This window comes from Ochotona princeps, chromosome 14 (assembly GCF_030435755.1).
Source record: "Ochotona princeps isolate mOchPri1 chromosome 14, mOchPri1.hap1, whole genome shotgun sequence".
Taxonomy (NCBI): domain Eukaryota; kingdom Metazoa; phylum Chordata; class Mammalia; order Lagomorpha; family Ochotonidae; genus Ochotona; species Ochotona princeps.
The window spans coordinates 5,003,901-5,019,025 of record NC_080845.1 but is presented as its reverse complement, the minus strand read 5'-3'; the positions used below and the strand labels follow the sequence as shown (position 1 = coordinate 5,019,025).

Here is a 15,125-nt window from a genome sequence, read left to right as displayed (position 1 = left end):
CCTGCCAAGGTGTGGGTCACCCCCTTTTCAAGCTAGTAGGGACAGGCAAAAATTTGGACCACCAAACCCATTGGCCACAGATGAGCAAACCGAGGCATAGAACAACAGAAGGGGATTCCACCTTGTCCCACAGTGGGTTGGTGGTACAGACTGGGTTACCACTCACTTGGCACATGCAGCCCCTCCCCACAAGCCCTAGGCACCTGCAGGAGGGTCTTCACATCCCACCTCTCTATAGAAGCCGAGTTCTATCCATTCTAGGATGCCTGGCCACCGAGGCTGTGAGAGAGGAATCGAGGGACTCCTGCATCCCCCCAAGAAGACTAATGGGCCCCCAAAGCCACGCCCCTGGAACTGGAACCTACCCTCACAGCTGCAAGGCCCCGGTGCTGCTGACTTCCAGGACCCTGGACGCTGGATAATGGTCCTTCACAAGGTAGAGTTCACTTCAACTTCCAGGTGGGTTGAAGGGCAAGCCAAAGCCAAGAGACCAGGGACAGTTGGGTCCTGCTTGCTCAGGGTTTATGGGGAAGGACGACAAGAAACAATCATGGTACCTTCTGCCATGCGTTCACCACCTGTTTGCTTCCCAAGATATCTGTTTATTTGAAAGCAGAATTACAGAGAGGAAAAACACAGAAATTTTCCATCTGCTGGTTCACTTCCCAAATAGCTGCAATGGCCAGAGCTGAACCGATCCGAAGCCAGGAGCCAGCTTCTTCTGGGTCTCCCATGTGGGCATAGCAACCAAAGAAAGGACTTGGGCCACTTTATTCTGTTTTTCTAGGCACATTAGCAGGGAGCTGGATTGGAAGTAGAGAAGCCTGCACCCATATAGGATGCTAGTACTACAGGTGAGGGCCTAACTGGCTGCACTGCTGTTCTACCCCCACCACCTGACTTGAGAGGCAAATCTTGCTACTGTACCCATTTCACAGATGAGGCCATGGGCAGCCAGTGTCCTAACTAAGGCTGGTGCCCCTTCTCCACATCTCCTGGTTGCTGTTTGAAAGGGGGAGGGCAGGGCTGGGGGAACTTGGCATCTTTCTTAGAGGCAACTCTGGCCTGACTTGAGCCTAACTGCCCCAGCTGTTGGGGCTGAAGGACAGGTATGTGGGTGAGCGGCAGACTGGTGCGGCCCTGGGAGAAGCTTGCAAGCAGGCGCCTGGCATGGGCTTGGAGGTGCCGGCTATGGGGCAGCTGTGTGGCCCTGGCACAGGCACTCGGTAAGCTTACCGCTGGCACAGGCGCCAGGGCTGTGGCTAGCGTCCCTGGAGGATGAATGGGGCTCAGTGTGGCCGTTCCTCCGAGTTCAGAGGCTCCTTTGTGGGGCTTCAAGTGGCCGTTGGGTTGTGGCTGGCCGAGACCTGCTGGCTGGCGGCTGTCCCCCAGGGCCCTCCTCAGCCTGAGCTGGCTGCAGGCCAGTCCCCTGGGTCCACAGCCGGCCCTGACCGACCCCCAGGGCCTTTCTACCCAAGCCCCACCCCTAGGTGCTGGCCCCACCCCCTGGTGCCGTTTTTTCCTCCTGTCACTGTCCCTGGAGCCTCAGCCTCCTGCTGCAGGGCCGGCCTGAGCTGAGGGCCACTGGGAACCCTGCTTGGATTTTTGTCTCACTTCCTCTCACTCTTGTGCAGGCTCTCACTTGGCAGGGATTGCTGAGGGTGGGAGGAGAAGGGGAGAGGTTAGGGGGTGGCTCACAGGCCAGGGACAGGCTCCTACAATGGAAAAGGCCCATGAGAGGGGAGCTGGAGCCTTCAGGTGTCAATCAAAGGCAAAACCTGAATTCAGTTCTTTCCGGCATGACCTTGAACCAGCTGGGTCAACTCTCCCAGTCTCTTTCAGCCCAACATCAGCATCACTAGGCCCACATACACAGGCCCCAGGAACAGCTCTGGGCAAGATGGCTCCAGCCAGGATTCTCAGCCTCCCTGTAGCCAGCATTCTGGGCAAAGTTTGAGCTGATGTTTCCGGCTGTAGGGGAACCCGCGCAGCTTGCAGTGGGCCAGACTGCCAGGCTGGACTGTCAGGGAGGTTGGGTGCTTTAAGGCATTTTCAGCTTCCACTTATTTCCGACAATTTGAGGGGGAAACAGCTGGTGGTAAGTGGAGGAGCAAGGTGCACGCCCCTTGTGGCAGTAAGAGGAGACATTTCCACTGACGATGGCATCAGTTGGTTGTCACCTCCTGGTGTCTTTATGTGTGTGTTCCAAACAGACCCAAGCCTCCTCAGTGAGGTCTGGGCCTTCCCCCATCCGGGTGGGCCCCTGCTGGCTGTGCTCACACTGCAGGGCCACAGGAGGGATTCATCTCTCTGGCTGGTGGCCTGACATTGGGGGCAGGGTGGGACGGTGGTATACATGATCCTGCCTCTGAAGCGCCACTCCATAGCTCCCCCTGGCTGTGTGGCCTTGGGCAAGCTACATCACCACTTAGAGCCTCTTCTGCAACTTTTGTGTAATAAACATTTCAGGGGGAGCACACCTGCTGGTCCTGGGCTGGGTCTAAAAGCAGGTGCGCTGCTGGGCCTGCCCTGGTGCAGGACTGCAGCATTCACAGTGTGGGCTCCTGTGGATGCCCGGCCCTCCTCTGTTCCTCCTGCAGGGTCCAGGCTGGAGTTCAAGTGCAGACTCTTCTATTCCATGCCTCAGTTTTCCTAACCTTTTTTTTCCTCAAGATTTTTTTTTTATTGTAAAGTCAGATATACAGAGAGGAGGAGAGACAGAGAGAAAGATCTTCCGTCCGATGATTCACTCCACAAATGACCGCAACAGCAGATCCAAAGCCAGGAGCCAAGAACCTCCTCCAGGTCCCCCACGCGGGTACAGAGTTCCAAGGCTTTGGGCCGTCCTCGACTGCTTTCCCAGGCCACAAGCAGGGAGCTGGACGGGAGGTGGAGCAGCCGGGATTAGAACTGGCACCCATATGGGATCATGGCACGTTCAAGGTGAGGATTCTATCCGCTAGGCCACCACACCGGGCCCAGTTTTCCTAACTCTTAAAGGTGAACCAGAGACCTTGTGCCTGGTCATGCAGTAAACACACATTTTTTTTACACATATGCAAATATTTATTTATTTGAAAGGCAGAGAGGGAGGGAGAAGGAGAGAGATCTTCCACCTGCTGATTTACTCTTCAATTGGCTGCAACGGCCAGGGCTGGGCCAGCCTGAGCCTAGAATTCCACCCAAGCCTCCCACAGGGTGGCAGGGATCTCAGCTCTTGGCCATCTTCTATTGCTTTATCAGGTGCGTTAGCACAGAGCTGGATGGGAAGTGGAGCAGCCAGGATTCAAAGTGGAGCTCATATGGAATGCCAATGTCCCAGGAGGAGGCCTCACGGGTGGGCCTTGATGCCCACCCTCAGCACACTTTTGAGGAGCACTGGTCCCACATCTGGCCTGGCCAGTTTGGCCAACCCACGGGATGCTGGACACAGTCCCTTCAAGTCAGCAACAGAAAAATCAAACATTACAAGAACCACCTCCTTTGCTCTTGTTTCCACCTGGCTTTTGCCAACCTTGGTGTCTTGGGCAGCTCATGAAGGGAGGGGCGCTCCTGCCTGTGCTTGCCCTCCCCCGTGCCAGGGTGGGTCCTGAGGGGAAGTGACGGGCGGATGTCGGGGTTCAGCCGAGGGATGGGGAGGTGGAGGTGACAACATCAGCGGAACTTCTGTCTAGTCCTCTGCCCACAGGATGTGACCACGGGAGGGCTTGCAGGAAACACACTGGCCTGGCAGGCTCACAGGGAAGGCGCCCTGAGCCATGGTAGACCTCTCCCTGCAGCCATCCCCTGCCACCTGTCACCCGTGCACCCATGGCTCTGCCCCCGATGGAGCTTATGTTGGACTAGCTTGTGCGCTTGCCACCCCTTTGCCGGCTGCCTCACCCCCTCCCCAGGTGGCTGCTGCCTTCCAGCACCCCAGGGGACTGAGGTAAACACTGCTCCATGAGAACCGAGAACACCCCCACATAAGGCTTTTGTTTGAATGAACGACAATTATTGCTTTAGGACGCTCTCCCATTCCACACTGATTCAGTCAACAGCTTTTCTTCTTCTGATAAGCATGGACTCATAAAGCTGTTTCAGATCTGCCCCCTAACACGTAGCTCCTCTGCCTGAAACCCACTCCCTATTGCCCTCAGCCTGACCCTCCCTGGCAGGGCCCCGCCCCAGAACAGGGCCTCTGCAGGCACCAGAAAGCCAGAGCCCCTGAGGACATGAGCTGGACAGAGCCTAGTACGTCACATTCAGGGTTGTCTTTCCTCTTTTAAAAATGATTATTTATTTGGAAGTCAGAATTACAACAAGAGAAAGAGATACACACACAGAGATCTTCTATCTGCTGGTTCACTTCCCATATGGCTGCCAAGGCTGGACTGAAGCCAGGAGCCAGGAGCTTCTTCCCGGTCTCCCACATGGGTGGCAGGCACTTTGGGTCATCTTCTGCTGCTTTTCTCAGGCCATTAGCAAGGAGCTGGATTGGAAATGCAGCAGCTGGGTCTCTAAGTGGCACCAGCATTGCAGGCAGGGGATTACCCACTTTGCTACAATATGGGGTGGGGATGGGGAACACATTCAGGTTTTTCCCGAAAGATGGCAAGATACAGCCTGCAAACTGCACTTCAGAATGTTCTAGCCTGGCCTGGGAGGGGGACAGCTGAAGGGGCCGGGACTCGGAATTTCTTAGCAGAGGGCGGCGTCGGAGGGCACACAGTGACGCGAGGCAGAAAAGCCAGTTCGGCGGGCAGAGCGGCAGAGCGGAAGCTCCCTGAGCCAGGGAGATGCCAGCGAGAGGATGGGGGAGGGAGGCGGAGGGCCAGGCTGTAGGAGGAGTGCCGGTGGGCTGGAGGACCACAGGCTTGGAACAGGTGGGGTGCCACACTGCAAGCAGGTGTATGAGCAGAACGCCTGAGATTCAGCCAGCGCGGGTTCAAGGCTTGGCTCTGGTCCTCTGTGACCTTGGACCAACGACCTCAGCCCTGGAGACCTCTGTGACCTGGTCTGTGAAATGGGTCCGCCTTTCTGGGAGCTGCAGCTTGGAGTAGGGGGCCCTCTAGCACCTCTGGAGCACACAGTGGGGGTTCAGTCAGCCTTAGCTAATTTTTTTTTTTTTTTGCCTCCGAGGCTACACGGCGGGTCTGGCCAGGCTCCCTCCGTCGCCTCCGGTGTCGCCGCGCCCCCTGGCGGCGGCCGGTTGCCATGCCAACAGCGGGTGGCGGGGCCGGGGAGGCTGCGGCGGCGGGGGCCATTCTCTTCTCCCTGGGCGCGCCTCCCGTCTTCGCCTTTTTGTGGGGGGGGGAACCCTTCGGAGCCGAAGAGGGAGGGGTGGGGCTCCTGGGGGTAAACTGAGGCCCGCGGCAGGGCGCCCCGCAGCCAGGTGTCGCGCGCCGGGCCCCACCTCCGAAGGCGGAGGAGGGGCCGCGGGCGGTGACGCGCCCGGGGCGGCCGGCCGAGTGCGAGCGGGCGGCCGGGCGGCCGGGCGGGCGGCGGGAGGCGGCGGCGGCAGGTGCGGCCGCGGAGGGCGGGAGGGGGAGGAGGAGGAGGGAGGGGCGGGCAGAGGGGGAGGGGAGGGCGAGACCGGGGCGCCTCCCCCTTTATAACGCGCCCCCTTCTGCGCTCTCCGGCCGCCTCCTCGTCGGCTCTTCCCGCTCGCCCCCTCGCCCGGCCGCCCCGGGCCCGGCCAGGGCGCACACCCCCTCCTGCCAGGCCGCGGCTCGGGGCTGCTCTTCCTCTTCCCCCGCGCCGGCCGCTCAGCGCAGCCCGGCGGAGGCGGCGCCGCCAGAGGAGGAGGAGGAGGAGGAGGAGGAGCAGGGCACTGCGGCTGGCCCCGGATCGGGCGCCAGAGAGGCAGCGGCTTCGGCAGCAGCGGCGGCCTGAGCCGATGCAGCGGGACGCAGCACCCCGAGCCCCAGCGCCAGCGCCCCGGATCCCCGCGCCCCCAATCGGGGCGGCCGCCGGCACTGGCGGCGGTGGCGGCGGAGGCGCGGGCAGCGGCGGCGGCGGTGGTGGCGGCGGCGGCGGAGGCGCCTCTGCAGCTCCGGCTCCCCCTGGCCTCCCGGGAACTACAAGTCCCAGGGGGCCTGGCGGCGGGCGGCGAGCGGAAGAGGCGGGGTCGGCGCCGCGGGGCCGGAAGTGGCCTTGGAGGCGGAAGTGGCGCGGCCGCGGAGGGGCCTGGAGCGCGGCTGCAGGGCCCGGGGCGGGAGCGGCGGCGGCGGCGACGGGGGCCGGGGGCGGCGGCGGCGCGCTGGAAGCGGCCATGGCCAAGCAGTACGACTCGGTGGAGTGCCCGTTTTGCGACGAAGTGACCAAATATGAGAAGCTTGCTAAGATCGGCCAAGGCACCTTCGGGTAAGGCGGGGCGCCGGGGGGCGCGGGGGCCGGTGGCGCCGGGGTCTGCACTCCACGAGGCCCGCACCCCACGGGACCCGCACCCCACGGGACCCGCACCCCACGGGGCCAGACCGAGAGGGTCGGGGAGCCGCGCGTGTCCTAGGTTTGGCTCCGGCTCTCGCCAGGCCGCGCCGCACACCGCGCCGGAGCCGGCTGGCGGGGAGGAGCTTGAGGCCCGAGGTGGCGGGTGGTGTGGGGCGGTGTTGGAACGGGGAGCGGGTCCCCGGCCCCAGGAGCACCGGGGTGGGAAGGGACCGAAGCTGGGCGAGGGGGTGGGGTGGGGACCGGGCAGGGGTGGGGCGGCTGAGTCGCCGCTGGGCCCTGCTGCCCCCTCCCCTTGGCCCGAGACTGCGGAAGCGGCCCGGCGAACCTCTGGGGTGTCTGTCGGCCCCGCAGGGAGGTGTTTAAGGCGAAGCACCGACAGACCGGCCAGAAGGTGGCTCTGAAGAAGGTGCTAATGGAGAACGAGAAGGAAGGGGTGAGTAGGCGGCGGGGTGTCCCTTGCCCCTCTCACAGCCGCGCGGGACCTGGCGCGCCCTTGCACGTGTCCGGGGCGCTTAGGAAGGTTTCCAGCGTTTGCCTTCGCTCTCAGCGAGGCTAAAGGCAGGAAGCAAGTGAACACGCGTAGTTTTTAGAAGGGACCGAGCACCCCGGTCCCAGCTCTGCCCGGCCTTCCCGAGAGGAAGGGAACGTTTCGTTGTCAACGCAGGCACGTGGGGAGGGGGCTGACACCGGGAGGCGTGCTCCGAACGGGGCCCCTGACAGCTGTGTAGACCACAGGGCAGGCACGCTCCCTGTAACTGCCTGCCCCGCAGTTCCCCATCACGGCCTTGCGGGAAATCAAGATCCTCCAGCTGCTGAAGCACGAGAACGTGGTCAACCTCATTGAGATCTGCCGGACCAAAGGTGAGGGCACACCTGTGGCATGTGACCCCCCTCTCCCGAGGCCACCGCCCGGCCTCTCTCCCGGCTGATGCGGTGTCCTGCGGGGCTGGGCCTGGGCCTCCTGATGGCTCCTTCTCGTGCCGCAGCCTCTCCCTATAATCGCTGCAAGGGCAGCATATACCTCGTGTTTGACTTCTGCGAGCACGACCTTGCCGGATTACTGAGCAATGTCCTGGTCAAGTTCACGCTGTCAGAGATCAAGAGGGTGATGCAGATGCTGCTCAACGGCCTCTACTACATCCACAGGAACAAGGTGCGGGCTGGGGGGTCGTGGCCGTGACCACGGTGGGCCAGACCGGGCTGGGCACCTGGCTGAGCCAACTCCTCCACACACCCCATAGATCTTGCACAGGGACATGAAGGCAGCCAACGTGCTGATCACCCGGGACGGGGTGCTCAAGCTGGCTGACTTCGGGCTGGCCCGGGCCTTCAGTCTGGCCAAGAACAGCCAACCCAACCGCTACACCAACCGTGTGGTGACGCTTTGGTACCGGCCCCCGGAGCTGCTGCTGGGTGAGGATTGCTGGGCAGGCTGAGCGTGGCTCCCCCGCCCCCATCCCACCACTCGCCCACCCGCCCTGGGGGGCCCAAGTCTCAAGGGGCCCTCCTGCTGTGCTCTTCTTGCCAGGGGAGCGGGACTACGGCCCCCCCATTGACCTGTGGGGTGCTGGGTGCATCATGGCTGAGATGTGGACTCGCAGCCCCATCATGCAGGGCAACACGGAGCAGCACCAGCTTGCCCTCATCAGCCAGCTCTGTGGCTCCATCACTCCGGAGGTGAGTGGCCCTGCTGCCAGCTCGCCTGGTCAGACCTCCGAAAGGAGAGCAGGGCCTGGCTCAGGCCCAGCTGAGTTCTGTGGCTGCAGGCCTCACCCAGGGAGGTGTTCAGTTGTCCCCTGGGGAAGCAGAGACAGGCATGTGTGGGGGCCGTTCCCGCGAAGGGGCCTGGCACATGGCGACTGCTCCTGTGGACCTACCAAGTTCTCCAAGGGTGGTCCGGGTACTGCTGCTCTGGTTCTGACTGCCCTGACTTCACACCCATTTCCAGGTGTGGCCCAATGTGGACAAATACGAGCTGTTCGAGAAGCTGGAGCTGGTTAAAGGGCAGAAGCGGAAAGTGAAGGACAGGCTGAAGGCCTACGTGCGGGACCCGTACGCGCTGGACCTCATCGACAAGCTGCTGGTGCTGGATCCTGCGCAGCGCATCGATAGTGACGACGCCCTCAACCATGACTTCTTCTGGTCCGACCCCATGCCTTCGGACCTCAAGGGCATGCTGTCTACCCACCTGACGTCCATGTTCGAGTACCTGGCGCCCCCACGCCGGAAGGGCAGCCAGATCACCCAGCAGGCGACCAACCAGAGCCGCAATCCCACCACCACCAACCAGACCGAGTTCGAGCGAGTCTTCTGAGGCTGGCGCTGCGGCCGACTGCTGCTGTTCGTCTCTGCCACATGACTCGCACCGTGGAGCCAGTGGGTGTTTGAGATTGTTCTCCAGTGCTGGCCGGGCTCCTCCCCGTGGTGGGCGCTGCAGGAAGCAGCCAGGGGACTGGAGAGAAGCACTGGCTGCCAGGCCAGGAGGTTGTGGGGGTTGCTGCCCCACTGCCTGGCCTTATGGACATGTCTGGGGAAGGGAGTATCCACGTACTGCAGGACAGGATGGGGGGCTCAGGGGGCCCTCTGACCAGTGACTCTTGAGAGACCCTGCAGGGTGGGAGGAGGTGACTGGTCTTCCGCCCTTCCTTGGGCACCCCCCATCGTGGGAACAGAAGGCCTTGGGCTGGGGCTGTCCCAAGTTGAAACCCCCAGGCACTGGGGTTGGCAGAAGGAAGCATTTTATGGTGTTTCGTTGTTCAGTTGTTGAGTATTCCTGCGTGCAGTTAGGTTAGTTACAATTAAAAGTTGGCTTTGTTTTTTCCACTTGGTGGCTGTGTCTTCCCCGCATTTGGGCCTCAGCTGCTGCCCATGGCGGCTGACTGGTGGGGCCATTGCTCTGAGCCCTGGTGCGGTTCTCTCTGACACACCACTGTCGCCTTCCTTCATCTCCCAAGTCACCTGTCGGGATGCTCTCCAAAACAGCACTGCAGGGTCGAATCGCTGCTATGTGCTTTTGCCGGAGGAAGAGGCCTCAGCCCCCTGGTGCAGGGCTGCCCTGAGCCAGCAGGTGGGTCTGGGCTTCCACAGTTTAGAGACACCTGTTTGAATGTGACTCATTTGAAAAGAATTAGAGAGGTGGAGGAGAGTGAGTGGTCTTTTATTTGCTAGTTGACTTCCCCATTTGGCCTCAGTAGCTGGGGAGGGCCAGGCTGAAGCCAGGAGCCTGAAACACCATCCTGCTCTTCCATGGGGATGGCAGGGACCCAAATGCTTTCCCAGGTGCTTTGGATTGCAAGTGAAGCAGCCGGGACTTGAACTGGACCTCGTGTGCTCAGATGATGCAGGCATTGCAGAAGGCTGCTTAACACACTGGTTAGACTGCTGCAGACGCTTTCAAATAGTTAGGAAGCGGGTGCAGGTTGTCCCGGGGAAGTGAGAAAGGAGTTGACTGGAGGAGTGAAGGACCCCAGGGCAGGGGAGAAGGCAGTAGAAGCTAGGCTAAGTGGGCACATGGAGGGGGAGGATGGGGTCAGGCTGGAGCTGGGTGCAATCTGTGTTGTCCGAGGGGCAGACCTTCTGGAGAAGGGCTGGCAAAGCCTCCTACCAAACTCCTGAACTTATAGAGCCAGGCCACAGTTCTAGAGGCCAGGGTTCAATCGGCAGGGCTGGTTCCTGCTGGATGGGGTCAAGTACGTAGTGTTACTCGCTGCTCCAGCCTCCCGAGGGCTGCTGGGTACCTCGGGTTCCTTGTTGGGGTTTCTCTGCCTTCACATGTGTTTCCCCCTGTTCCCACGCTGTCCAGAGTCTGGTCAATTGGACATGGGGCCCACCCTCATGCAGGGTGACCTTGGGCAAACACTTTTTAAATTTTGTATTATTTATTTTTTTAAAGATTGATTTTTATTACAAAGTCAGATATACAGAGAGGAGGAGGAGAGAGAGAGGAAGATCTTCCATCTGATGATTCACTCCCAAAGTGACCCCACAACGACTGGTGCTGCATCGATCTAAAGCCAGGAGCCAGGAATCTCTTCTAGGTCTCCCACGCGGGTGCAGGGTCCCAAGGTGATGGGCTGTCCTCAACTGCTTTCCCAGGTCACAAGCAGGGAACTGGATGGGAAGTAGAGCCGCCGGGATTAGAACTGGCAACCATATGGGATCCCAGTGCGTTCAAGGCGAGGACTTTAGCCTCTAGGCCACGCCGCCGGGCCCGGGCAAGCACTTTCAAACAAGGCCACTTCCTGTAGCTCTGGGAGGATGTGAATTTGGAGGGGTTACTGGTCAGTGAGCAAGGGTGTGTCTGGGCACAGCAGGTTAAACCATCCCTTAACAGTGCTGGCATCTTGTATTGAGCACTGTTTTTTTTTTTGTTTTTTTTTTTGAGATTTACTTATTTTTATTGTAAACGCAGATATGCAGAGAGGAGGGGAGACAGAAAGGAAGACCCTCCACCTGATGACTCACTCCCCAAGTGACCACAGTGGCTGGTGCCAACAGGGAGCTGGATGGGAAGTGGAATTGCCAGGATTAGAACCGGCGCCCATATGGGATCCCAGGGGGTTCAAGGCAAGGACTTTGGCCACTAGGCCACTGTGCCGGGCCCACAAGCACTGGTTCTAATCTTGGCTGCTCTGCTTCCAGGCCAGCTTCCTGCAAATGCACCTGGAAAGGCAGCTGAGGCTGGCCCAAGTGTTCCAGCCCATGCCGTAAGTTTGTAAGATGAGGGTGGAGTTCTGGGTCCTGGCTCTAACCTTGCTATTGTAGCCACTTGGGGACTGAACCAATGGAGAGATTTCTCTCCCTGTACTCTGCTTTTCAGATAAATAAATCTTTGAAGAAGAGATAGTCAAGGAATCCGAAGAGCACCACCAACATAGGTGTGCTAGTGGTTGGTGGCAGGTCTTGAACAAAGTGACTGAAGAAACAGCCGGCCCTGCTGCTCTCCAGGCTACAGGTCGGCAGGTTTCCTGTGCTGTTCACCTGGGACCCAGTGCTTGTACCCCGAGGATCTGGGGTTCCCTGCAGTCCTCATTAGACTCTTCAGGGGTATCCTACTCAGTCCACCTTCAATTTCTGGGTCTGTAACAAGCACCAGAGGGTTTCTAGGCCAGGTGCAGTGGGCACAGCACCATTGCCCCTCCACCATATGGAGCACACCTGCCACTGGGTTCAAACCAGTCACACAGTAGGTGCCGTGCAAAGCCTCGGCCAGGGGAGCTGGTGGCGGTGCATGCTCATCCTCTTACCCCTCCTCGGTGCCTCACCTCATGTTGTGTCCCCCCCACTTACAAGCTCTTGCCAGGAGACAGCATTTTACAACAGACTGGACCCTTGGCCCTAGAGCTGCCAGCTCCCCCCGCAGCCAAAGCCTGGGCTCCGTGCCCTCGCCAGTTGGTGAAGCAAAGCCAGTTCTTTCGGGAGCTTAAAGTCAAGGATTGTTGTGCTCACGTCAGATCCCAGCTTTGGGGGGCTGAGGGCAAGTGGGGGATCCTGACTGAAAGCAGGGAAGTGGGCTGTGATCCAAGGCCTGGGAGGGATTCTGGACATCGCAGTCTAGGTCTCCCATCTGCCACTTGCCTCTGGCTGACCTTTAACCTCTCCCTAGTTGTTATTTAACTGGTCAGGGAGACCCTGACCGAGGTGCACTATAAGGCCTGCTGGGAAGGTTGAGATCTCCCAGGGCCGAGCCCCAAATGCGGGCAGTGACCTATCAGGGAATGTGTTGCTGCCTGTGGCCTACAGCTCTTCAGGCAGGCCTGTCCCCCTGGGGGCGTCCACCACGGGACCCTCCCCTTTGGCACCCAGTCAGGTGCATGGCCCCTGCGGAAGCCTGGCACAGCTGCCCTGGCAGAGACATCCGCACATGGGAGCCACCTCAGGCCCCACCCAGGAGGCTGAGGGATGACAGGTGCCAGCTCCCTGGCTATCTTCTGGCCAGTGGTGCCAAAGCTCTGGTGGCAGCGACTATGGAACCGCAAGACCCACCAGGATGTCTTCCCCCAGCTGACACTGCCTCCTTCCAGGTAGGAGAATGGGGTGCTGGAGTGGGGGAGGTAGGGACCCCTGCCTCACAGTGGGCTGGCTGGGCATCCCCTGCTGTGTGGGTGAACTGGTGCCGGGGTCGGGGTGGCCTGGGACCTGTGCTTCATGCTCTACAGACAGTTCAGAGAGCAGCCGAGACCACACTGCTGGGAGGGTTTTGAACCAGCTCACGTGTGGGGAATGTCCCCCGGGCCCAGCGCCACCTGGGCCTCATTACAGCCCTTGGCATAGGAGGACTGTGAGTCCTGCTTGGCCGACAGGGCTGGAATGAGGTAGGGGGCTTCAGCGAGGGAGGAGCAGAGTCAGGTCTGGAAGCGGTAAAGCCACACCCTGGACTTCATACTCTACAGGCTACAGGTGCAGACGCCTAGCCCTGGCTGGCCATCTCCTGTCAGAACAGGACAGGACAGGGCAACTGCTCCCCTGTACTACCCAGTTCCCAGGCCTCAGAGACCTTCAGGACTGGGACAGACAGAACTTCCTGCCTGGCAGCAGAGGCAGCAGTGGGCCCAGAGGTCAGGGTTTGGGCAGACCTGTGGCCTCAGTGAGGGGCTGGGGGATGAGAACGCCACAGCCTCCTTGCCCACCCCCCACACCAAGTCAGAAGTTGCTCAAGGCCAGCGCTGTGCATCAGATAACCCTAGTCCCCAAGGTGGGCGCAGGTCCAGCAGTGGCCTGGGGGCGCAGACCCTGTGCAGGCGCCTCCTGTGAGGTGGGGCAGGGCCAGCCAAGCATGAGGATGGAGCAGAAATGAGGTTACACACCAAAGAGCTTACGGCTAGGTTGGCTCCACTGTCTGTCACTGCAAAAAAGGTCCTCAACAGCTAGAAAAGAGGAGCCGGAGCTTTCTGAGGTCTGTCAGAGGATGGACCCCTCAGGCCTCGGTTTCTTGGCCTGTAAAATGGGAATTCAGCCTGGGATACTCGGGAGGCTGCATAGCTGGTACTCCCCTCCCTACAGCCCCCAGGACATTCTGGAGGCCCGGAAGTAAACTTCCAACTGGGGGAAAAAGCATTCCACGTTTTCCCGAGAAGTCTAGCCGCACAGCGAGCAGCTATCTGGTGGAGCAGAGGAGGTCGCACCCTGCCCACAGGTGGGACTGCAGCCAGCTCATGGGGCACCCTAAGACATGTGGCTTTTAGGGAGCCGTACCTAGGGCTCCTGGTTGGCTCCAGCCCCTCGCTGTGAGGCCTCCGGGTTCATTCTCTGTTCCAGACATGTTCCTAACTACCAATGGAGGGTCAAGGTTACCTGTAGTCTCAGCACCCACAGCCAATCAGAGCCCATCTGTAGGGAGCAACTTCTGGCCTGTATTGCAAATTAGAATGATTCAGAAAAGAATGGGATCCAATGTCCACACTGCCTTGCTAACAGGTTGGCGTTTCTGGTTTTGTTTTTCCTCTCAAGTCTTTATCATGACTTACAACACTTTATTTATTTATTTAGTATTTATCTTGAAATGGTAATGCAATCATGTGGTTTAAAATTGGAAAAGGACAACAGGGTGAGTGGTGAAAACAGAACGTTGGGGCAGAGTTCTGGAATGCCCAGAAGTTGAGGGCAGAAGGTTCTAGAGGGAGAGGAGCAAATGCAAAGAGCATGAGGTTGACTCCCACGTTTGCCATATATCTGGCTGTAATAAAAATGAATAAATCTTTAAAAAACAAAAGATTTATCTTTTATTACAAAGCCAGATATACACAGAGGAGGAGAGACAGAGAGGAAGATCTTCCGTCCGATGATTCACTCCCCAAGTGAGCCACAACGGGCCGGTGTGCGCCGATCCGATGCCGGGAACCAGGAACCTCTTCCGGGTCTCCCATGCGGGTGCAGGGTCCCAATGCATTGGGTCATCCTCAACTGCTTTCCCAGGCCACAAGCAGGGAGCTGGATGGGAAGTGGAGCTGCCGGGATTAGAACCGGCGCCCATGTGGGATCCCGGGGCATTCAAGGCGAGGACTCTAGCCGCTAAACCACGCTGCCGGGCCCAAATTTTTATTTTTTGAAAGATTTATTTTTTTATTGCAAAGTCAGATATATAGAGAGAAAAGGAGAGAGACAGGAAGATCTTCCATCTGATGATTCACTCCCAAAGTGACCACAATGGCCAGTGCTGTGCCAGTCCCAAGCCAGGAGCTCTTCCAGGTCTCCCATGTGGGTGCAGGGTCCCAAGGCTTTGGGCCATCCTCCACTGCTTTCCCAGGCCACAAGCAGGGAGCTGGATGGGAAGTGGGGCTGCTGGGATTAGAACTGACGCCCATATGGGATCCCGGTGCATTCAAAGCAAGGACTTTAGCCTCTAGGCCACTGCGCTAGGCCCTCAAGTAAATTTTTGAAATGTCAGGGGTGGGACCGACATTATAGAAGGCAGCATCTTTCCTCCAGCATTCTCTCTTCAGAGCAAGAACCTAATTGCTTCCCTGTGACACCAAGGTCAAGGTTTGCTCTCCAGGTGTGGAGCAGATGCCTTCAATGGCTTTCTCCATTTCCTTCTGCAGATGTCTGTGGATTTATGGCACGGGTGCTTGGCTCAGCGGGAGGACCCCGTGTGGGCTGCCCGTCTCCCAGGTCACAGCACCAGGCTCTGAGTCCTGAATCTGCTCCTCACTCGTTTCCTGTTGGTGTGACCCCAGTGCCACCTCAGATAGTTG

The 15,125-nt window shown here is 59.3% G+C and overlaps 1 protein-coding gene across 1 annotated transcript; it reads left to right on the top strand.

Annotated features, from left to right (window-relative positions):
* The first annotated feature begins 5,591 nt into the window (after nucleotides 1–5,591).
* On the top strand, nucleotides 5,592–9,195 carry CDK9 (cyclin dependent kinase 9). Its single transcript, XM_004593546.2, has 7 exons — nucleotides 5,592–6,345; nucleotides 6,784–6,865; nucleotides 7,203–7,293; nucleotides 7,419–7,585; nucleotides 7,674–7,845; nucleotides 7,961–8,109; nucleotides 8,381–9,195. The coding sequence occupies exons 1-7, from the start codon at nucleotides 5,879–5,881 to the stop codon at nucleotides 8,744–8,746; spliced, it is 1,494 nt and encodes a 497-aa protein (XP_004593603.2). The 5' UTR covers nucleotides 5,592–5,878; the 3' UTR covers nucleotides 8,747–9,195.
* The last annotated feature ends 5,930 nt before the right edge of the window (nucleotides 9,196–15,125 follow it).

What these genes read in the sequence shown, in the direction of transcription:
- CDK9 (XM_004593546.2), top strand. Translation starts at nt 5,879, where the DNA reads ATGCAGCGGGACGCAGCACCCCGAGCCCCAGCGCCAGCGCCCCGGATC. An exon ending in TGAGATCTGCCGGACCAAAG is followed by an intron (nt 7,294 to 7,418) that starts GTGAGGGCACAC and finishes CTCGTGCCGCAG; the next exon opens with CCTCTCCCTATAATCGCTGC. An exon ending in ACTACATCCACAGGAACAAG is followed by an intron (nt 7,586 to 7,673) that starts GTGCGGGCTGGG and finishes CACACCCCATAG; the next exon opens with ATCTTGCACAGGGACATGAA.